At 35.8% G+C, this 23,131-nt stretch overlaps 3 protein-coding genes across 7 annotated transcripts; all 3 read left to right on the forward strand.

Moving 5' to 3' along the window:
- Positions 1 to 21: 21 nt before the first annotated feature.
- On the forward strand, positions 22 to 4,602 carry LOC111801218 (pre-mRNA cleavage factor Im 25 kDa subunit 2). 2 transcript variants are annotated; one of them, XM_087125852.1, is made up of 7 exons: positions 22 to 227; positions 608 to 653; positions 2,544 to 2,637; positions 2,716 to 2,789; positions 2,883 to 2,969; positions 3,789 to 3,899; positions 4,157 to 4,602. In XM_087125852.1, the coding sequence occupies exons 1-7, from the start codon at positions 109 to 111 to the stop codon at positions 4,241 to 4,243; spliced, it is 618 nt and encodes a 205-aa protein (XP_086981978.1). In that variant the 5' UTR covers positions 22 to 108; the 3' UTR covers positions 4,244 to 4,602. The 2 variants fall into 2 exon arrangements, with proteins under 2 accessions (XP_086981978.1, XP_023541013.1); XM_023685245.2 differs by having other exon boundaries at positions 26 to 227; positions 4,183 to 4,602.
- Positions 4,603 to 6,308: 1,706 nt separating this feature from the next.
- LOC111800943 (acetyl-coenzyme A carboxylase carboxyl transferase subunit alpha, chloroplastic) lies at positions 6,309 to 12,449 on the forward strand. 2 transcript variants are annotated; one of them, XM_023684873.2, is made up of 11 exons: positions 6,309 to 6,465; positions 7,277 to 7,735; positions 8,108 to 8,182; positions 8,271 to 8,378; positions 8,453 to 8,613; positions 9,040 to 9,154; positions 9,247 to 9,401; positions 9,694 to 9,745; positions 9,824 to 9,892; positions 10,551 to 10,628; positions 11,220 to 12,449. In XM_023684873.2, the coding sequence occupies exons 2-11, from the start codon at positions 7,367 to 7,369 to the stop codon at positions 12,243 to 12,245; spliced, it is 2,208 nt and encodes a 735-aa protein (XP_023540641.2). In that variant the 5' UTR covers positions 6,309 to 6,465; positions 7,277 to 7,366; the 3' UTR covers positions 12,246 to 12,449. The 2 variants fall into 2 exon arrangements, with proteins under 2 accessions (XP_023540641.2, XP_086982586.1); XM_087126460.1 differs by having other exon boundaries at positions 6,320 to 6,465; positions 7,282 to 7,735.
- A 1,557-nt stretch (positions 12,450 to 14,006) lies between these two features.
- Positions 14,007 to 20,078, forward strand: LOC111800249 (DEAD-box ATP-dependent RNA helicase 8). 3 transcript variants are annotated; one of them, XM_087126385.1, is made up of 11 exons: positions 14,007 to 14,661; positions 14,716 to 14,860; positions 15,334 to 15,394; positions 15,621 to 15,855; positions 16,538 to 16,776; positions 17,562 to 17,813; positions 17,908 to 18,088; positions 18,324 to 18,412; positions 18,496 to 18,569; positions 18,668 to 18,789; positions 19,690 to 20,078. In XM_087126385.1, the coding sequence occupies exons 1-10, from the start codon at positions 14,508 to 14,510 to the stop codon at positions 18,744 to 18,746; spliced, it is 1,509 nt and encodes a 502-aa protein (XP_086982511.1). In that variant the 5' UTR covers positions 14,007 to 14,507; the 3' UTR covers positions 18,747 to 18,789; positions 19,690 to 20,078. The 3 variants fall into 3 exon arrangements, with proteins under 3 accessions (XP_086982511.1, XP_023539620.2, XP_086982510.1); XM_087126384.1 differs by having other exon boundaries at positions 14,011 to 14,158; positions 14,491 to 14,860; XM_023683852.2 differs by having other exon boundaries at positions 14,007 to 14,860.
- Positions 20,079 to 23,131: the final 3,053 nt, after the last annotated feature.

Here is a 23,131-nt window from a genome sequence, read left to right on the forward strand (position 1 = left end):
TAGTTAAAAGACCATTTAAACCATTAACCCCGCAGAACTCCCGAGGACTGATCGCAGGTCGCCAAGGTTTTTCTACTTCCTCCCGGCAGCTGCCCAGTGAACGCAGCCATGGTGACGTCGCCGGTGGTCAACACCTATCCACTTTCCAGCTACACCTTCGGCACCAAAGAGCCGAAGCTCGAGAAGGACACCTCCGTCGCCGATCGTCTTGCTCGCATGAAAGTCAAGTACTGCTAATTTACTCCATTTCTTAAACCCTAACTTTATGGTTTTTTCAACGTTTTAGAGTTATATTTTCTCGAAAGTTACGAACTCTGGCCGTTTCTTAGTGTGGATTCCTGGTCATTTTACATTTGATGTGTTTAGCTTTACTAGAAACCATTTAATGTGTTTCTAATTTCAAGAGATGCACGAGCTTGGACTAGAGTTCTGGATGAAATTGTGTTATTGATTTTATTCAAGCCATTTGTTCGTTGATAAACTCAGTGCTTTCTTATTGCTATTTGTTTCGTTGTTTCGTCATCGCCTGGAAATTTTGTCTTCCATTTATTGGTTTTGGAGGGGCATTGACGGGAATGAGTAACTTGTACTGGTTCTTGGTTCACAGCTATATGAAGGAAGGCATGAGGACGAGTGTTGAAGCAATTCTGCTGGTTAGTGCGCATCTTCATCATATTTCATCTCAATGTACTCATGCCCTTACTTATTATTATTTTTCTAAAACAATTGAAGTTCAAAGAGATCATTAAGATATAGGTGTACTAATTGGATGCCATGGTTTGTGTTTTTCAGTTGATATTGAAATTCATCGAACTGTGAATCACTCAAATGTTTTATAACGAATTATAATATTTAAAAGGCACAAAAATATTTATCGTCTTACATATCTACATCCTTCATCTAGAATATTTGCGTATATGTATGCTATTAGAAGGGAAGTTTTGTTGCTGGATCCTTTATTGTCCTATCTGATCTTTACCCGAGCAGCACGCGTTGGAAGACAAGATGACTAAATTTGAACTTCCATCATTGTCATCTTTTAGATTATACCCGCCTATGGTTTCCTCCAGCTAGAAAATTTAACATGAGGTCTCCCCACCTATTTTCCCGTAATCCTTCGAAGCCCATGTATGTTTTGATGCTCAACAAACACGTTGTTTCTTATATGTATGTACTGATTACATTAAATGTGTAATATACTAATTAATCTGTTTTTGGTTGCATAGCTGAAGTAGATATTTTAGTAGCTCTGTAACTGACATTTATGTATTTTGCAAAAAATATCCAAAATATCCAAAATATTTTAGGATTTAAGCCAAGGCAAGTTGGATTTGAAATACAGAATGTGACCCAAAATGTAAAGACAGGTTCACTGAAGTTGATGCTTTAGGAATTTCTTACCAGACAATAACAATTTATTTACGACATTTGTGGATGAGATGAAAGTTCAACTGCATGTACTTGGGAGAGCCAGTAGGATTTTGATTCATCGCATTGTGCTTCCCAACCTACATATAGTCTAAGTAGCATTCTACTAGTAAGATGGTGACATAGCTGAGTACATTTTGTTAAGATGGCCAGCTCGAGGACCAATGAGGATCTTGGCTCTTTATTCTAGAGGTGAAGGAATCGACTTTCTCCTTAATGGTCTTGATTAAGGTCCCATTTAGGAAATTAGGGAGGTAATAATACTGCAACCAGGAGAGGGTAATAATACTGCTGGAAGTCCCAGACGTATATCTCCCAGTTCATTTAGGAAATTAATAATTACTGTGCTGAAAATAGGAAGGGAATCCTATAAAGTCATGGAAGATCTTTAGCCACAAAACGGAGGATGGTTACTTGCTTCCACAAATTTGGGTAAAAAGATCAACAACCAATATTTGTTGAAATGCGAGGGTTTCTAGAAGCTTGATTTTTAGAGAAACCTGTTGGATGTTGAACTACAGGGGCAGCCTAATGTTTCAAATTTTGATAATAAAAAGAGCATGAAACCAACGGGAGACCAAAAACAGGAGGATAAGCCGTCCAACCCCGAAGCTAAAGGGGTTTACAGAATAGGACCTCAATTATACAAGACATACTATAATTACAAAAAGCAACGTGCAAATTGAAACAAATACTTTATTGAGTTCTTTTTACGTTGCTTTTTGTTTTACTCCTTTATGGAGTTTGTATCATTTGAGCAATAGTATATTTTCATTACATCAATGAAACGTTTTCTTTCTTGTTCAAAAAATTACAAAAACAATGTTTTTTGGGCACACAAAGAGGAAGCTGATTGGAATGCAGGATCCTTGCACCCCTTAGATTTGTTTCTGAAGATTCTATAGTTTATCTCGGCTTATGGTTCAAACAACAGCTTTGATAGAATTAAACAAAGGAGTTCTAGTTTTCTGCCATTTTAAGTTTGGCTCTGAATGTTTCCTTAATTCATTAGCTCTCTTTAGTTGGTGTATTTTAGTGACTAATATCTAAGAGAACCATGTACTTTACTGTGATGGAATTTTATATTTTTCATTTTTTTCTTTTCACTTCCACAGGTGCAAGAACATAAGCATCCCCATATTCTACTTTTGCAAATTGGAAATACCTTTTGCAAGCTACCTGGTGGCCGGTTGAAGCCAGGAGAAAATGGTAAGTTTTTATATACAATTGAAGCCCCCCACATCCGACTGAGTAAAATATCTCTCTCATGTTTCTTAACATCCGCAGAAATTGAAGGTTTAAAGAGGAAACTGACGAGCAAACTGGGTGCAAATTCACCTGCCCTCCAGCCTGATTGGCAGGTTTGGGTCATCTCTTGCTGTGTGCAAATCTATTCGCAGAAGTTATATTTGTTTCTACCCAAAGTTATATTATTCATTGCACATTTTCTGCAGATTGGTGAATGTGTGGCTATTTGGTGGAGACCAAACTTTGAAACTGTTATGTATCCTTATTGCCCCCCTCATATAACGAAACCAAAGGTATGATCTCTCTCTCTCTCTCTCTCTCTCTCATGTTCCCCAGCCGCCAGCAGTGTTGATGGCACTTTTTTGGTGGTGACTTTGATAGGGAAGAATGTAGGCTACTATCTATATGCATGTATGTATGTGTCTGTGTATACTATGCAGATTATTTATTACTCAAGCTGATTGGATAGCCTCTTTACCCCTCCGGGGAAGGCCCTTGTAACAGTCCAAGCCCACTGCTAGCAAATATTGTCCTCTTTGAGCTTTTTCTTTCGAATTTTTATAACGCGTCTGCTAGGGAGAGGTTTCCACACCCTTATAAAAAATGTTTTGTTCCCCTCTCCAATTAATGAGGGATCTCACAATCCACCCCCCTTCGAGGCCCAGTATCCTCGCTGGTACTCGTTCCTCTCTCCAGTCGATGTGGGATCTCACAAGTCACCCCATTCGAGGCCCACGCACACGTTCATCTCTCAAATCAATGTGGGATCTCACAATCCACATCCCTTTGGGGTCCAGCGTCCTCGCTGGCACACTGCCCGATGTCTGGCTTTGATACCATTTGTAACAGCTCAAGCCCACCGCTAGCAGATATTGTCCTATTTGGGCTTTCCCTTTCGAGTTTTTATAACGCGTCTCCTAGGGAGAGGTTTCCACACCCTTATAAATAATGTTTCGTTCCCCTTTCCAACCGATATGAGATCTCACAATGGTCCACATTTTCTTACTTTGATTGGCATTATAAAGAGAGTTGAAATTATTTTTAGGAAGCTTTTTTTCCCATATGGAAAATGAGAAGAAAAAAAATCCTAATTAGGATTTTTGATGATCCAGGAATGCAAAAAGCTTTTCATTGTTCACTTGTCTGAGAGAGAGTACTTCGCAGTTCCTAAAAATTTGAAGCTGCTTGCAGTTCCATTGTTTGAACTCTATGACAATGTTCAGGTAAGCTGCATTTTTCTTTGTAGATCCTCATAAGTAGGAAAAAAATAAGTTTATTATCATGCATATTCTTAAGCGATTTTTGGCATGTCGGGCAATATCGAAAACCTGCTTAATTATAAGCGATTAGTATGTGGTGTGGTGGTGGATATCAAGGGAAAGATGAAGGAAGATAGATTTTCTGGATGCTGGATGATACTGATAGTACATGTAAATCCATTCGTCTCAAAATACCATGCTGTTTATTAGCTAAATACTAGTTTTCGGCTATCGCACTTGATCACAGAGATACGGACCTGTTATATCGACGATCCCGCAGCAGCTTTCCAGGTTTCAGTTCAACATGATCACCACATGAGCTTGCAAGACAAGAACTTAAAATTTGTGGCATGAACAGACTCCAAATTTACAGCAGTGAGATATTCTTCTTAGCTTAGTTAGAACTTAAGGGGACATCATGAAACCTTTCTTGAGTTAGGATAGCATACTTATTATAGACTTTTGTTCTCGACGTTTTCGTCGAAGTGTTTATGAGCCAGAACCCGAAAAAATTTATATTACTTCTAACGATAGCAGAAAAATGAAAACCGACTGACGGTTTGTGTAACGATTTAACTTGATGAAAGTCTTAGATGAGTGTAATGTATGTCTGTTGAATCAATAGTAACAGTGGTTAAGTTGTGGAAACTCAGATTTTCTGGCCTTAGCTCTCTGTTTCTCAATTGAGTCATTTGTTAGATTTCTTTTGTAGTCTTTCCTTTCTATGATAGGATTTCCTGTTTCTTGGGCTCCGCTCACTCGTCTATGTTCGGATAAGAATGAATCTTTCGTTGTGTAAGGTTAGCCCGGAGAGAGAGAGTGGGTGTGACTCCCCCTCTCCCCGTTCAAATCATTTCTCGCCTCGACCCCCTTAAAGAGGGCATGAAGAGTTCGCCAATAATACCTGCTACTCCTACTTTCTCTTGACCAGAAATAGAAAACGTAGGGCATGAAGAGGTCGCCAATAGTACCTGCTACTCCTACTTTCTCTTGACTAGAAATGGAAAATGTAAAGAGATTTAGTAGGTGATTCAGGACTAGAAATGGACAACGTAAAGAGATTTAGCATTTGAGTATGAGTTTTTTTTTCTCGTTTGTTTATGGGAACGAGGAAACCTTTCGAAGACCAAAGGGATTGCAATTACAAAAGCTGAAACTTCCACATCCAAATTAACAGATAACGACATTCTTAATTTGTGCATATGAGTCACACATGTAAAGTTCAATGAAACGATACAATCTCATTGATCAAATTAAAAATTTATGGGTACAATTGTAAAAATCTCATAATTCAAGGGTGGTTTTTGAAAACTTTCCAAAAAAAAAAGAGAAATAATTTACTGTTAGTCGTGTTAGTGTCATTTAAAAACGATGTAAATGTATAAGAATGAAAGAATTGTAAACTACATAAGTTTTTTAGTGTGAATAAAGGGAGTAGATAACGACCGAACAATAAAAAATTTCTCAAGACCTACGAACTCGTCATAATCCAAAGTGACCCCACTAACTCCTAAAAATTGCATAAAAGCCCCAATTTCTTGTATACCGACCAAATACTAAAAAATTTCTCTCGACCCACCAAACTTGTCATAATTCCAAAATGACCCATTAACTCTTACCAATTACACAAAAACCCCATTTGTTGTATACGGACCAAAAACTAAAAAATTTCTCTCAGCTCATTGAACTCGTCATAATTCCAAAATGACCCATTAACTCGAAAAAAGTGCACAAAAGTCTCAATTTTTTATATACCGACCAAAGACTAAAAAATTTATTTCGACCCATCGAACTCTTCGTAGCTCCAAAATGACCCACTAACTCTCAAAACTTGCACAAAAGCCCCAATTTCTTGTATACCAACCATATACTAAAAAGTTTCTCTCGACCCACCAAACTTGTCATAATTCCAAAATGTCTCACTAATTCTTACAAATTGCACAAAAACCCTCCTTTGTTGTATACCAACCAAAAACTAAAAAATTTCTCTCGACTCACTGAACTTTTCGTAATTCTAAAATGACCCACTAACTCGAAAAAAGTGCACAAAAACCCCGATTTCTTGTGTACCGACCAAAGACTAAAAAATTTCTTTCGCCCATCGAACTCTCACAAATTGCACAAAAGTCCCCAGTTTCTTGTGGTTTAGAAGGGAAAAAAAAAAAGCGAGACACGATAGACGGAATGTGGATTATGAATCCAGGTGGACCCCATTTTAGGGGTAAAGTAATCCACATTTGTGATGACCTGTTCATCTTTGACAATTATCCAAAAAAGTTGTTCACCAAAAGCCTCTTTGATAGCGCGTGAGGTACACGAACCAATCACTGTTCACCACCAACTCACCGTCCCGCTTGAAATCACGCGCTTTCATTCCCTCACATGGCGTTTCTTTCACATGGCTTCAGCCATAACGGAAAAGCACAGAAATGCATTTTCACTGCCAGTTTCAGTCTAAAAGAAAATCGCATTTGTTTCTCTCTGAGCTTCTTGCAGATTCTTGAGTAAAATCCAAATCCACTCTTCTGAGGTATTCTTCTTCATGTTGATTTTCTGTTTGGTTGCTGAGAAAATTCCTGCTACTTTTCTTTCCTGTTCTTATAATCAGCATCCTGTTTGATACCAAGCAAAGAGGTTGTTCTTGAGTAAACGTGCGGTTTAGGGGTTGAGATTCGAGATATTTATAGCTCTGTTTGTTTATTAATATCATTTTCTTGTTGTCTCTACTTGGACTGAGTATTTACACAGATTTTGTTGAAGAAAGTTACGATTGATGCTTGCCTCGCTTGCCTCTCTTGTGTCTTGTTCTTTTAGGAGTGTTTTTTTACTTGGAAAATGGAGCTCATTGCCGTCTTGCTCTGTATTATGAACGAAGAACATTGAAATTTAGAATTGTAGGGAGCGTGCATGAATGGCGTTGAATTGCAATCCTTTAGAGCTTGCATGAAAGCTGAAGAAATGAGCGAGGAAAATGGCAGTAACAATTGGGAAAAAAAATGGAAAATATTATTGCTGTTGAACTACCACCAAGTTCATAAAGATTGTGTGGATAGATTGTTGTATATTCAATCCTCTGAATTCTTGATGTTCTTCCTTAAGGGATTCAAAATTAGCACACTGATTATCAAGAAATAACTTCGCGAACATTTGAATCTAAACTTAAAAACATATTTGATTTTGTATATGTATTGATAATGTTTATCGGTGTAGTAAAATTGGATTGAATTTTCTATCAGCCACTCGATGGAACAAGATATTTCATTGCATTTCTTTTCAAAGCTTCTGAAGATTTACTTCTTTATTTCTCATTTTTGTTAAATTGGTCTACTTTTTGTTCTTAGGACAGGGTAATAATGAACAATGCTTTCTAATGGTATTTGCAAGTGGACTCTTGGATGTACTTGAAGTAGCATTTTGAATATTCATTGAAGATGACAACACTATCTTTAGCATCCAGAAACGTTGGAAACAGAGAATGCTGCTTGGAATTTCCTAGTTTGTATTTTACGGAAGGTCCTTTGGGTAGCAAACTCCTCAGAAGATCATATACAAGAAGGTATGGATTTTGGTTGGATGATCCAAAAGTTCCTCGGATTAAAAGCAGGAACAGGTTTTGTGTGACTGCAAAGGTTAAAAAGTGGAGGAAGCACGATTATCCTTGGCCGGATGATATTGATCCAAACATTCAAAGTGGCCACTTGACTTATCTGTCTTCCTTCAAGCCTCTGGCTGAGAAACCGAAACCTGTCACACTTCCATTTGAGAAGCCTTTGGTTGATTTAGAGAAAAAGATTATTGAGGCAAGTCTTCTATGAGTTTAAAAAGGAAAATCAGGAAGTCTTTTGAACATTATTTTCATGAGTTTCAAATTTTGTAGTAATGTTTGTCTCAAGGAAGGAACCTATTTAAATCTTAGCAAAAGGACATATAAAATTGCATGGTCCTTAATGTTCTTAATGTTGAGGATGGTTGGGAGGGAGTCCCACATTGACTAATTTAGGAAATGATCATAGGTTTATAAGTAATGAATATTGTCTCTACTGGTACGAAGCCTTTTGGGGAATCTCAAAGCAAAGATGTGAGAGTTTATGCTCGGAGTAGACATTATCATACCATTGTGGAGATTCATGATTCCTAACACTTAACACATGAGCTCTCTCTCTCTCTTTCAGGTCCGTAATTTGGCTGATGAAACCGGTTTAGATTTCAGTGATCAAATTAGCACCCTTGAGAACAAGTACCAGATGGTATGTTGAGTTTTACTGCCCTGTTATCCTGATATTGTAATCTTTCTGTATTAAGTAGTACTTCTTGTGCTCTCTGTTTCAAGTCCAGGCTCTTAAAGATTTGTACGCACATTTAACACCAATTCAGCGATTATCGATTGCACGACATCCCAATAGACCGACAGTTCTTGATCATATATTAAACATCACAGAAAAGGTTCCTCACTATACCTTTGACATTTTATATCAATTGATTGTTAACTTATTTTTATTTTTGTTTGTTTCAATCAGTGGGTAGAACTCCATGGAGATCGTGGGGGTTATGATGATCCAGCAATTGTTACTGGCATTGGGAGCATTGAAGGTAAAAGCTACATGTGTATAGGACATCAGAAAGGTAGGAATACCAAAGAGAACATTGCTCGCAACTTCGCAATGCCAACACCCCATGGGTAAGCTTAAAGTGTATCTAAAATTAAACCAACAATTAGGAAGATTGGATTGAGTACAAAAGGAAATATCTTGACTAGTGTCCGTCAACATTAGAGTCTAATATTCTTCTCCAACACTTTAACGATGCTTTGATAAAATCAATCAGAACATAGTTCAACGGACATAAAATACGTGCTTTCGACCAAGAGGTCAAAGGTTCGAATGTCTCGCCCCATATTGTTGAATTGAAAAAAAAAAAAAAAAAGCTTCATAACAAAGGTTTGATATGTTTGGAGATACCCTCAGAGCGGTTTATGTTGTTTGGAACCTAAATAATAGTGAGGGGAAAACCTTTAGTGGAAAGGCTCTCAAGTCAATAAGAGCAATTTTTGTTTTGCTTGGTAAATATATGATTTACTAACGAAAACCATTGTTCGAAAAAACAGCTACCGGAAGGCTTTACGGTTGATGAAATATGCCGATCATCATAGTTTGCCTATTCTTACTTTTGTTGACACTCCTGGGGCATTTGCTGATCTAAAATCTGAGGAACTTGGTCAAGTGGGTGACATTTTTCATCTCACATGGAAACTAGACTTTGTTGAAGTGATTTGATACATGATCTTGGCTTAACGACTTTCTGATTTTTGCAGGGTGAGGCGATAGCCCATAATCTGAGGACAATGTTTGGTCTAAAGGTGCCCATCATAACAGTGGTAACTGGTGAAGGTGGTTCAGGAGGGGCTCTTGCTATTGCTTGTTCAAATAAAATGTTCATGATGGAGCATTCTGCTTTCTATGTTGCAAGGTTCAAATTTTTTTTTTTCCTATACTTAAAAAAAAAAAAATCCTTGCTTAGTTGCTCATGCACTTGTTGAATAACTGCTTTAGAAAGTTTTACTATCTAGAGTACCTTTCTGGTGTATAGTTTTGATAACCGTTTCACATGTAAATTATATTTTAGGTCTCATGTCTTCATTTAACACAGCACTTTGTCAATAATGGAGTAACACTTAACAGAACCAAAAAATATTTTATTTTCCTATCATATGTGTAGATCCTATAATAGATTTACTTTTTGTACCTTTCTCCCTGATCAGTCCTGAAGCCTGTGCTGCAATCTTATGGAAATCCTCCCAAGCAGCTCCTAAGGTATTTGATTGGTTTGATTATTGTACGTATTTGAGAACAAGACCGGCTTTGTCGAACTCTTAAAGTTTCTTATTGTAGGCTGCTGAGAAATTGAGAATCACAGCTCAAGAACATTATAGGCTCAAAATTGCTGATGGAGTCATCCCTGTAAGTACTTGTTTTTGTGAACCATGTGCTCTGAGTGCTTATAGAAATGGAAGCATTTTTACCCCTTAATCGTCTCTCATTCAAAAGCCACGCCTTTTTGTTGCATGGCATCACTTCATTTCCAGTTTATAATTAAACAAAAAGAAAGAAAAGAAAATGACTTTGTTGCCCCATTCCAATTTACTCCTTGGTAGAGCTTAAGTGGTTTCTTGTGTTGAGGATTGTTGGGAGAGGAGTCCCTCAATTTTCATATAAATTGAAGAATTCTTTATGCGTACATTACTGATAATGAATAAAAAAAGACTAATTAAGGGGTTGAACATGAGTTTATAAGTAAGGAATACATCTCTATTGGTATGAGGTCTTTTGGGGAAATCGAAAACAAAACCATGAGAGCTTATGTTCAAAGTAGACAATATTATACCATTGTGGAGGTTCGTGGTTCCTAACATTTTCAATGTCAGTTACCTTGTTTCTTCTCTTCTGTCCTTGGCGAAACAAGAGTAAGCTAAAGATTTATTGGTATAGAGGTAAAACAAGAGCACTTGATAATTGTCATAAAGTAAAGAAAACGTTCAATTTTTTTATGATAAATTCAGCTGTGCCTATGGCTTCTCCTGCACATTGCTTACGTTATGTTAATAATTACTATTCACAGGAGCCTCTTGGCGGTGCACATGCTGATCCTGTATGGGCCTCCCAACAAGTTAAGTCTGCAATAATCCAGGCAATGAAGGCAAGTATCTTTCGCACCATAATATTCATCTCATGTTAAAATATTATCACTAGTTTAATAAAGTTAAACTCAATAGTCGTATGAGACAATTATTAGATATCTTAAGAATAAATTGTCTAGCCTCGGCTATAAATACTCTTCCATCCCACCAATGTTATTATTCCAAAAAAAATACAGAGTAGATATCTTAGGAATAAATTGTCTAGCCTCGGCTCTAAATACTCTTCCATCCCACCAATGTTATTATTCCAAAGCCTCGGCTATAAATACTCTTCCATCCCACCAATGTTATTATTCCAAAAAAAATACAGAGCAAAGTGTAGTAATATTCTACAGACTGTTTTGTAATATATTCTCGATTGGTCTTAATAAAGAGTGCGAATATTTCTCGCAAAGAGTTGGGTTCAACGTGCCATTGTTTTGAAAAAAAAGCTCTATTGTATTCTAACCGTCATTTTGTTGCATTTTTGTCAATTAGAAGTTCTTCTCCCATTCTTTTGGAAAATTGAACCATTTGAGATAAGAAGATGAGCTCTTCCATATACTTCACGTGATTTCCTTCTAATAAAAGCTAAAATGGACTTTGTTTAGGAACTGTCAAACATGAGTCCAGAAGAGTTGATCCACCACAGAATGCTCAAGTACCGACACATTGGCGGTTTTCAAGAAGGCATTCCCATTGATCCAAAGAGAAAACGCGAGATGATGCCATCTCAAACCAACCTGCCAAAGCCTGGTGACATAGACTCCGAACTTGAGGATCTAAAGCAGAAGATTCTAAAAGTAAAAGGCCCATCTGATCCAATCACTGCTCAAGCAATTGAGAAACTCAAACAAGATGTTGACAAAGAGATAACCAATGCATTCATCTCCATGGGCTTAGAACAAAAGCTTGAATCACTCCAGCTAGAACTCTCCAAAGCTTCAAATGGGTCATTTAAGCAACCACTGAGCAGAAACCAGAAGGAAAAAGTAGACAAAATCATGCAAGAATTCAAGCAAAAATTATCAAAGCCAGGTTCCTATCTGGGTTTGAAGCAGAAACTTGAAAAGCTAGACATGGTGTACAAGCTCATTGAGCAGAAGAAGAAAAGTGAAGAACTAAAAACAAAGATCAACAACAAAATCCCATCAGAGACAAAAGCAAAGCTGAAACAATTGAAGGAAAATTGGGACAATATCATCTCCAATGGTGCCCCAATGGACAAAGACCTGGTGGAAGAACTCGAAAGAGTCAAGGAAGAGCTTGTCAATGTCTTAAAGACAGCAAATTTGGATGTCGTTGGAGTGGTGAAGAAGACAGCAGCCACCCCACCGGCCGAGGTGAAAGAGAAGGTGCGGCGTTTGAGAGAGGAGATCAATAGGGAGATTGAGAAGGCCATAGCAATGGCAGGGCTTGGTGGGAAGATTGAAGAGCTGCAATCAAAAATGGCGGCGGATGGGTTGAATGTGAAAGAGGTTGAGAAGGTGGAGGCTGAGATTAAGGAGAAGATTGTTGAAGCTTTGGAGGCATCTGGTTTGAAAGAGAAAGTTGAGAGCCTGAGAATGGAGCTGGCGGCGTCCATGGCGGCTACTGCAGAAGGTATGGTTGGTGTTGATAATGGCAGCTTTAGATAAATGCATAATATAATGGTTTTATATCTTGAGAGAGATGAATTATTGAGGCTTTTTCTTGCATTACAATGATCTTTGTGATTTAGTGGAATGAAAAAAAAAAAAAAAACATTGATTCTGTTGAATGATATAAGATTTGTACTACCTGATCGTGGTATTAGGTACACAATAAACAATAAACGAGATCGTTGGGTAGTTTTAGATGTTCATCGTTCAATAGCAAGTGTTAAATTTAAAATGCTCTAGGATTGGGATCAGAAGTTTAAATCCGAACTTCTTAATCATTTGTTGAGTTTTGGTCTCGGTTGCAAAAAAAAAAATTGTAGGTTTATTATACAAATTTTAAATTTTAAAATATATTAATAAATGCTTAAATAGATGATAAGTAAATTTTGAGACAAAATTTATAATTTAATATTATCATATTATTATGTTGTCTATTTAGTCTCTAAATTTTAAGAAACATTTAATTTGTTATTAAATTTCTAATATAATATCTACGAAGCGTATGGATTTTTAATTTTGTATTTAATAAATCTTTGAATTATTTTACATTTTTTTTTTTAATTTCTAGATTTATAAAATCGATAAATTTATCATACATAAATTTTAATTTTATATCTAAAAATTAGTTAATTTTTTTAATTGGATATATAAATATTCTAAATTTGTATGGATTTATTGGATATAAAAATAGTTTAAAAACTAAATATATATAAATATAAAAATTAAGTAAAAAGACATTAAAGTGGGTTCGTTGGAACATTTATGTATAATTTTGTTTTTTTTTTAATGAAAATAATAAATATGAATCAACCAACAAACAAAAACATGCATTTCTTACCTTGTAAATAAAAATTAAGAAATAATAAATAATGAAAATATTGGATTTTTAAATTTTATTTTGCTAAAAAATTAATTTTATTTATTTATATGTTTCTTTTCCTTCACACACAACTTATGAGAGTTTGGAGGTTGAACCAATATTAGGGATCACAATTTTCCAACTTAAATTTATAATTTATTAAATTATAGGTCTAAATTTTAATTTTTTCAAATTATAGGGACCAAATTGTAATTTAACTTAATCACGTCAATATATTTTTCATTTCAAATTCACCTGTAAAATCCGTCAAATATTATAATTAATAAATAATAGTTGATTCTCGTGTTCGAATCTTTTCTATCTTATTCCGTGTTCATATTCGGGTTGGGTTCAGAGCACGGACACATTTTCCTCTACTTTTTACCCGTTTTTGTTTTATTCGAATTTTGGTTTGGTTTGTTGTTGGAGTCTTATTTAGGCAGTAACTTAAAAGAAAACGATCTAATATGGAAACTCGATATTGATATTATCGAGTGGCCTATTGAATCAGAGTCCAACTCTCCCCTCTGATTTTCCCGGGACATGCAGCGAAGACTCATTCCGCAATTTCCGTGTTTACGTTACCCATAATAATTTATTTTCATTCTCTAAGAAAAAAGAAAAAATAATTAAAAAATATGCATTTTGAACAAAAAGAAAAAAAATGATAATCTATAATTGAAGAAATATTATAAAATTAATTCTCAAATTTTCGTAGCTTCTAGGAAGCCCCTGAAAAATGGAGAAATTAGTAAACCAGCACACAGAACGGGTAAGAAATGAAAATAAAAGGAAAATTTGGGGTTATATGTAAAGTAAAAGTATAACAGGGACCATTCTGCAAAGTGGTAGACCCACTTCCTCGGATGCCCTAGGAGCTCTCCGATGGTAACTTCCATCTCATCCATCGTCTCTCTCTCTCTCTCTCTCTCTCTCGTTCTCTCTCTGCAAATGACCCAAAAACAACATTGACGGAAGAAAAACAGGCCGCTCTCATCTTCGTTTGAATCTGCCGCAGCTTCTACGATCAAAATCTTTACTTTAATTCTCTGTAAATTTTTCTGTTGCTGCAATTTCCTGCCATTTCTGCACCTAGATCTGTACAAATTTCTCTGGTTTTTTTTGTTTGTTTGTTTGTTATTTTTGTTCCATTTTCGTCGTCAGTTTTGCCTTTTATCCGCCTTGAGAATACGAGAACGGGTGGATTTTTGGTCGTGTAAATTGTAGGAATCATTTATGAACTTGAGCGAAACCCTTTTGTGGTCTATTGTTTTTCATTTTGGATCTTTTTGGTAGTTTTCGGTAGATTTCTTCTTTGTTTTTGTCGTCATTCAATCATTCGATCGGAAACCCTAGCTCCCGCTTTTTTTTGAACGTGGTTAGGGTCTGTGAGAGTAGTGATGAACAATAGAGGAAGGTATCCTCCTGGGATCGGTGCTGGACGAGGCGGAGGCGTGAATGCGAATCCTTCGTTTCAGTCAAGACCACATCAGCAGCAATATGTACAAAGAAATTTGGTACCGAATCAGCAGTATCAACAACAGCAGCACCAGAACCAGAACCAGAACCAGAACCAGAACCAGAACCAGCACCAGCACCAGCACCAGCACCAGCACCAGCACCAACATCAACACCAAAACCAGCAGCTTCAACAACAACAGTGGCTGAAAAGGAACCAGTTAGGTGGCGGTCCTGCCGATTCTAACGTAGATGAGGTGGAGAAGACCGTGCAGTCGGAGGCTGTTGACTCGAGGTTCGTGTTAAATACATGAAGGATTTGTGTTTCTGTTTATGCATTATTTTTTATGGGCATTTACATAGGATGGTTGGGTTCATTTCTCTGTATGATATGATCATATAGGAGATTTTTGAGTTGTGATTTGGGAATTGTTGGGTTGCGAGCGTATGTTTCTTTTTTCTTTTTGCTATAGAAGGAGGCACGTCGTTAATTTTGTAAATATGGTGGATCCCATTAGCAATAGGCATTTGGTATAGTAAAATTTTCTGGGTTTCTGTTCCTGGTTTCATTTATCTGTCTGATCGCCACTAGTCATATTTTGCGCATATTTCATGTGACTGAAGACCTTGTGCATGCGGATGTTCTTACGATTTTATATCTAACTAAATTTCTTTTATCAACGGGATAAGTTTTGGATTTTGGCAAGGTGTATTGCTTGGCTCAGATAGAAACTGATTATTATCATTTATGCATTCTTTTATGTGCAGTTCACAAGATTGGAAGGCTAGGTTAAAGATTCCACCACCTGATACACGATATAAAACAGAGGTATCCTACTGATAATTTTCGTAATGCTCTACAGCCAGTTTATAGCATATCGACTGCTGAATGCTCATTGATCCATTCGCAAAGGAATGACAGATTAGTGTTATTTTGATACTTTAATTCTTCAGTGTGCTTTCTGTCTAGTTCATGCAAATTATAAATTCTCATTGGCCTCTCTGTATGAGAACTAATTTTGTTAGCTTCTGACTTTCTTATTAACCATTTTCAGGATGTGACGGCTACCAAAGGAAATGAATTTGAGGACTATTTTCTAAAACGTGAATTACTCATGGGAATCTATGAGAAAGGCTTTGAAAGACCATCTCCTATTCAAGAAGAAAGTATTCCAATCGCTTTAACTGGTAGTGATATTCTTGCAAGAGCGAAGAACGGAACTGGAAAGACAGCTGCATTTTGCATTCCCGCCTTAGAAAAGATTGATCAGGATAACAATGTAATCCAAGGTTTGTTTTAAACCTTCATTAAGAGTCTTATATTATTTCTAAACGCATACCCATTATATTGAGATTCATGCTAATATTCAAATTCTAAATAGCATTATTGTTATCCCAAACATTCCCAATGCACGGCAGTTCTACCTGAGTTTTTTCATCAGGCATCAAATTCTTCCCAACAACATTCTTCCTTTGTTGCCCCCTTCTTCCACCAGAGCATTGATTCTGGCCACAGAGCTGGTGCTCATGTTGAATCTCATTCTTGAGGTCTTCCCATGTTTAAGACATGAAACCAATATCTTGTTAATGTCCAAAGGAAAAAGAAATGTCACTTGCAAGTTGTAAATCATGAGATAGATTCTGTTCTTTCCTTCAAAAAAACCCCTTCCACAAGACTAACCTCTCGAGTTCTATGCATTAATCTACTCAGTTTGCCCACCCCACGGTGAAAAGAAATGGTGAAGGCATTTTGTCTAGGGCCTGTGCTAATTTCAACCTCTACTATTATTTTATACGCCCCAATAATTTATTTTATGACTAATTTTAAAACATGTCATTTCATTTTTCCACTAGGCACTGGAAATGATTGGTCAAAATGCTGTTATGCCACATTTCAATGGCAATATTGATTCCTTTCTCAGTTTGTTTTGTTCACTTGTTTGACATTTGTTTTAACTTTCTATGTGAACAGTTGTTATCCTCGTTCCAACTCGAGAGTTGGCTCTTCAAACTTCACAAGTGTGTAAGGAACTCGGAAAGAATTTGAATATTCAAGTTATGGTTACAACAGGTGGTACCAGTTTAAAGGATGATATCATGCGACTATACCAACCAGTTCATTTATTAGTTGGAACTCCAGGAAGAATATTAGATCTTGCAAAAAAGGGTGTTTGTGTACTGAAAGATTGTTCTATGCTTATCATGGATGAGGTAATTACATGAGATATGAATGCATTAATAAATAAGTGAACTTTGTTGTCGATATCATTATATTTTTCAGTAGGCATTAGTCCTATAATATTGCAATGGTAGGGTTATATCAACTAAATGATTGTTTGACTAGATTATAGATTGATAATTGAACAATGACATTGGCGGCAAGTATTAATTGCAATCGATCCTTATGTACTTGAGAATCATGTTGAAGGAATATAGTGTAAGGAAGTTTTACAACATAGTATGTAGTTAGTTTGTTGTTTTCTCTTTCTCTTGTTCTACTGTTTTTACCTCATCAACTGTTCTCAGGATGGGTAAAAGATGTAATATTTGCATCACGAGTTACTGCTGTTAGTACTTCTCCCGTTTTATGGTTACTCCAACATTTTTTTTTTAAACCTGAGGTTTTCTTGATACATTGTAGACGACTCCGTTTTGCTTGGGACTGTCCTGTCCTGTCCTGTCCCTGCCTTTATCACCTTCCCTTTCATTTGCTCGATCATTATCTTGTCTCTTATACATGTTGCGTAGTAGTGTGATATGTCAAATTTATGTTTTTTATTTTCTTACCAAGTTCCCATTTTCTCCCAAAGAATTAGTGTATGGTTAGTATTGCTGAAAGAAAGATTTCATGTTCTGGAGTAAACTTAAATCTTTGGGGTAGTACTAGAAGTTAAGGTTACCACATTCAGGAAAGTATACCTATCGATCAAATTTATCTTGGCTCAATAGTTTAACTAGTTGCGACGAACTAATCATTTTGTTGTTCTGTTTCTCAGGCTGACAAGCTCTTGTCTCCAGAGTTCCAACCCTCAATAGAGCAGTTGATACGCTTTTTGCCTGCAAATCGGCAGGTTCTTATGTATTCCGCTACCTTTCCTGTTACTGTGAAGGACTTCAAAGATAGATATCTTCACAGGCCCTATATTATAAACTTAATGGACGAGCTCACTCTAAAGGGTATCACCCAATTCTATGCATTTGTTGAAGAAAGACAAAAAGTGCACTGCCTTAATACTCTTTTCTCTAAGGTTTGATCCCAAGCAAGCTAATTATTTTTCTTGATTTCCTCCCCTACATTCTCTTTTCCTGTGTAGATCACAAAGTTAATGTTTCTATCTGCAGCTGCAAATTAACCAGTCAATTATCTTCTGCAATTCGGTAAATCGAGTTGAGTTGTTAGCCAAAAAAATTACAGAACTTGGTTATTCTTGTTTCTATATTCATGCGAAGATGCTGCAAGATCATCGTAACAGAGTATTTCATGACTTCCGAAATGGTGCATGCAGAAATCTCGTTTGTACTGGTATGCCATTTGTGTGCGCATAGTTATCCATGCGTACAGCATGACTTTTTTGTTTTAAAAAAATAATTTTAAATTTGAAACATCCTTTCTTGATTGCATCTTTTTAAACTGTACATTTTTCTTTTCCCTTTTTTGAACATACATATCTTGTACACAGTTACATGGCAAAAGAAAATCCATAAAACTATCCCATTCGTCCTGAACTAATTTCTTTTGATATGGGATGCACTTGCAGATTTATTTACAAGAGGAATAGACATTCAAGCAGTAAACGTTGTTATTAACTTCGATTTCCCCAAGAATTCAGAGACGTATCTACACAGGGTATGTGTCACATTCAGTTCCTGTTGATTATCATTATTATTACTTATTTACCTCTCAAATCTTTTAAAATTGTTCACTTGCAGGTGGGACGATCTGGAAGGTTTGGACACCTTGGGTTAGCTGTGAATTTAATCACCTATGAGGATCGCTTCAATTTGTATGTTTTTTTCTTTTAAAAGAATATTTTGGTTGATTACTGCCGTTTGCCATCATCATACATTCAGATTCACTGAAATGTGATTCTCCATACTACAGGTACAGGATTGAACAAGAACTTGGAACGGAAATAAAACAAATACCACCCCATATTGACCAGGCAATCTACTGCCGGTAATTTGTGGTGGGCATTGGATCCCAGGGTAAACAATTGGCAGCAGGTAAGAATCGTACTGTGCTACCTAATTCTCCTTCATTATTGTACACACACTCACGTTTGCATATACATATTTATTGAAAAAACGATAGGCATACCTCTAGGGAAACGATAGGAATGTCTCTAGGATATTGATAGGAATACCTCTAGGGTATAGATGCTAGAAAAATTATTAGGATCAAGTAAATTACACGCTAGCTAAGGAGATGGTAATAAATAGAATGAGGGGAGTGAATTTCATACCACAATGAAATTGTTTCTTCTATTAAAAAAAAGACAGGATTTTTATTACTTCAATGTACCGTACTCAACAACCTTGTTTAGTTACTATGGTTTGTTATATATTTAGGAGTTATTAGGCACCTCAGTGGCAGGTAGGTTGATATCATGTCATTGACCACCAGCTACCCATTACTGTCCGACCTACGTACGAAACTATACTAGTAGGGAGTGCAGTCATTATGGGGATAACAGGCGTTGATTTTTCTTGTCCAAAAAAATCTGTTGTTCTAGAGAAATGTAGATGAGGCGTACCAATTTGTGTTCATATTCTTGCATCTTTCGTTTCATGTTGGTCTAACTTTTTTATTCAATATGATGCTTGATTACAAAATTTCAATGTGAAAAGTTCGGAACCGTCCACGATATAGTTTTCTGATATGTCTCTGCTCGGCTACAATCGTGTGAAATCATCTTGCGTAGAACATGATATAGTTTTTCTGATATGTCTGCTCGGCTTGCGTAGAACATGATATAGTTTTTCTGACATGTCTGCTGGGCTACAATAGTATAAAATCATCCTGCGTAGAACATGATATAGTTTTCAGATACGTCTGCTCGGCTACAATCGTGTAAGATCATCATGCGTAGAAATTTATTGATGGGGTTTTTCTTGTTCTTGAAGGTCAATGAAGAAGCTCTTTGGAGAGAGGCTTGTTTTCTGAGTCAATATCAACAACTGAAGAAGACTCAACTTGGCTTGGAATTCTATTAGTTAGAACCCTACCTATAATATATATATATATAATAGCCCTGAAGACATTATTATTAACAGGAGATTAGGATAGAATGTAGAGTGGCTCATCTATAAAAAAAAGTCCCAGAAGTTTCATCAACTGACCTGTGCTTGTTTGCTCTCCTACTTTCTGGTTGTATTTTAATCTCTCCTCCCTTTTTTCCCTTCTCCCTCCACTTTCAAACCCTTAATTTACAGCTTTTGCTCTCTCCCGAACCCACAGTTGTTTCGAATACTTCCTTATATAAGTGTTCAATGGACAGATTTGCTTTCATGTTTTTCCTGCTCTCTGCGCCCTGCTTACTTATAAATTGGCTATGGTTCAACTGCGTGCAGGTCGGGCCCTAATCTTCGCAACTTCAGTGAAGTGTGAAGAAATATAGGGCTTCATACAAGCTTTGGAGATTTTAACTGTAACGACTCTAGATTTCTATTTATCTAAAGTTGCTAGCGTTATTATAGCGTAATCATTTTTATCTTTTGTAAAGAAGTTCAAACGTTTATTTTTGCATAGAAATGATTACGTTATGATAACGATAGCGACTCTAGTCGGTTATGTTACATTAATGTTTTTTTCTCTCACAGATGTTGAAGCAGCAAGCCCCTTCCCCGTGCCATATTGTTGCTGCTGCTCTAGTAGGGTGCCGGCGACAGGAATACTACAAGAAAAGCTGAGCTTTTCTTTCACCCAAATTTTATCTTTTGTTTATTTTTATTAACTTCCGGTCATAAAAAGCACAATTTTCGGGTTGGGTTAAGTTTTTTTTTTTTTTTTTTTTTTAATTATATTAAAAAAAAAGTTATTTATAATATTTGTTACGTTAATGATTAAAATTTCATAAATGCAACATTAATATCGGTTATAAATGTTAATGTTAAATAATCTTAATTTTTTAAAAAGTAAATTGGGGCAGAGTTGGTTTGTAACCTTATTTTGGGATTGGTTTGATTGGTCCGACAAAAAAAAAAAATCAACTGTCTATGGATCCATTGGGTGTGCTCGGAGTAGAAATTTTGTATAAATGTATACTATTAAGTATTTTGATTTAAGTTTTTTTCTTTCTAAGAGGTGGAATAGAATAACCTGTATGACGCGTAATGATCATACATATGTAACGCATTGTATGTCCCATAATAGGTCTCATTCTTCTACCCTTTCTCGGGAGTCGATAAAACCCCAAAATTGAACTGAATACTTGATTTTCAAAAAATTCAATTCAACTACTTGATTTTCAAAAAATTCAATTCAACTAAATTATAAAAAATATATATATATATATATATATATATATATATATAACCGAACCTAACTTTTATGGTTTGGATTAGGTTGTCTAATTTGATGGAATTATTTAGTCATATTTACATTTTTTATTTTATTGATTTTAATTAATGGATGAAAATACACAAAAACATTTCATACACAACGAGGTTCGTGCTATATTTGGCCCCATCTTATTGTACACGTTTTGCTACCGCAGCGCCAACCATCCTCGAGCCCGACCAAGGCTGGGAGGCAATATCACAACATCTCTTATTCAACAAAGTTCATATCGTGTGCTAAAAACAACCAAACATCATTCAACGTTGTACCTTCGGTCGTCGTATTGACTTGTACCTTGTACCACCCATCAAAAGATTATTTTTTTATTTGGGTCAAATAAATTGAAAGCTAGATTAAAATGGATGGCAGTAAATGCAAAAATGACAGCTTTGACTCAGTATTGACTGCCATTAGTTTGAAACATTTTCAATTTTTAATCAATCCTCTTTTACTTCGTTGTCACTTCCAATTATTTGATCCATATGAGCAACTATTACACCTTCAATTTTCTACCATTCCATAATTTTCTTCTCATTTGTTCGGTTTAAATCTCATAAACTCGATAATCTAAATGTTAATCTGGGTGATGTTTTTTTTTCCAATAAATAAATTAACAATATTTAACGTTTATAACCGATATTAGTAATTAGCTGTGATTGACAAATGTCTGATGTTTGAAATTTACGAGATTTTAGTTATTAATACAACGTATACTGTCGATTTTTTAAAAAATAATTAAAAATAAACAACCAGACAACCCAATTCAATCCAAAAATAGAGGGTTGTGTTAGGTTGAGAACTATCAGTCTTTAGGCATTGGTCAGCACTCACTCTCAGCACTGAGTGAGTCAAGCCTACTTTAAGTCACGTTGTCTGCGGTCGGGAAATATGAATACAAACCTCGGGTCTTGATTTCAGAGAAGATTTTAGAAAGCGGGGAGAGAGGTTTTTGAGAAAGAGTTTTGAAAGCAAGAGAGAGCGTGTGTTATATAGCATGCAAGCAAACAAGCAACAACAACAACTTAAACAGTATATAACTTTTTCGGGTAGAGAGCTACTCAGGTTACTTGGGTCACCAACTCAATCTATAAAATTTTCACATTTCAGTTGATCCAATTTTTCGGGTTATCTAATTTTTTTTTAAATATTTTTTAAAAAGTAATATATATATATATATATATATTAAATGAAAAGAAAAGAAAAGTTAAAACCCAATTTCTGGTTTGGATGTTATGGCGCCAAATTCGAATCAGTAATCGCAAGAGTTGCTCCGTTTGTGGTTGAAGCTTTCAATGGACTAGAGATCGTGTCTTCTTCTTCTTCATCCTCATCGTTCAGCTTCGCAGTGAGTTAAATTTCTGCGTTCTTATTCTGCAAATTCATACAAAATGGAGAAGATTCGTTTGTTTTCTTTCAATTTTTGGTTTCTTGTCGATTCATCAGACCGATGCTTGCAGATTTTGAAGCTAAAGCCCTCGAATCTCAGCTTTTCTCGCTTTACATTCCTTGATTTTGTTCGATTTCAACTCGTATACCTAATTTCTAAAAGGAGTAATGATATTACGACATTTTATTTTGTCTTTATCTCTCTTTTTCCTATGCATTTATTATCACAACTTTCGATTTCTCTGTTAGATGAAAGTAACTCTGTTTTGTTTTCTGTATTTGTCTAATTCAGTTTCGACTCGTTTTGACCTCGATTATTGTTGAAATCATGTGAATATTGTCTTCTGTTCATACTGGTGCTTACTATCAGTGATTAAGATTTCAGATGATCTTAAATTGAATGTGTATCAACGAAGTTTGTTCCATTTTAGATTGGGGAAAAAAAAGTAAGGTCGATTTATTTGTGTATTTTAGGTATATATACACATGTTTATCTTAATCTCGGGGAAATTTCTCACTATTTAGAGTTTATTACTAAAATTAGGCAGGAAAGCTTAATGATTATGAAGTTTCAGCAAGAAATCAGGTTTGTTTTTTTTTACTTGCGGAGCAACCAGATTG

This window comes from Cucurbita pepo, chromosome 8 (genome assembly GCF_057944985.1).
Source record: "Cucurbita pepo subsp. pepo isolate OVF chromosome 8, ASM5794498v1, whole genome shotgun sequence".
Taxonomy (NCBI): Eukaryota; Viridiplantae; Streptophyta; class Magnoliopsida; order Cucurbitales; family Cucurbitaceae; genus Cucurbita; species Cucurbita pepo.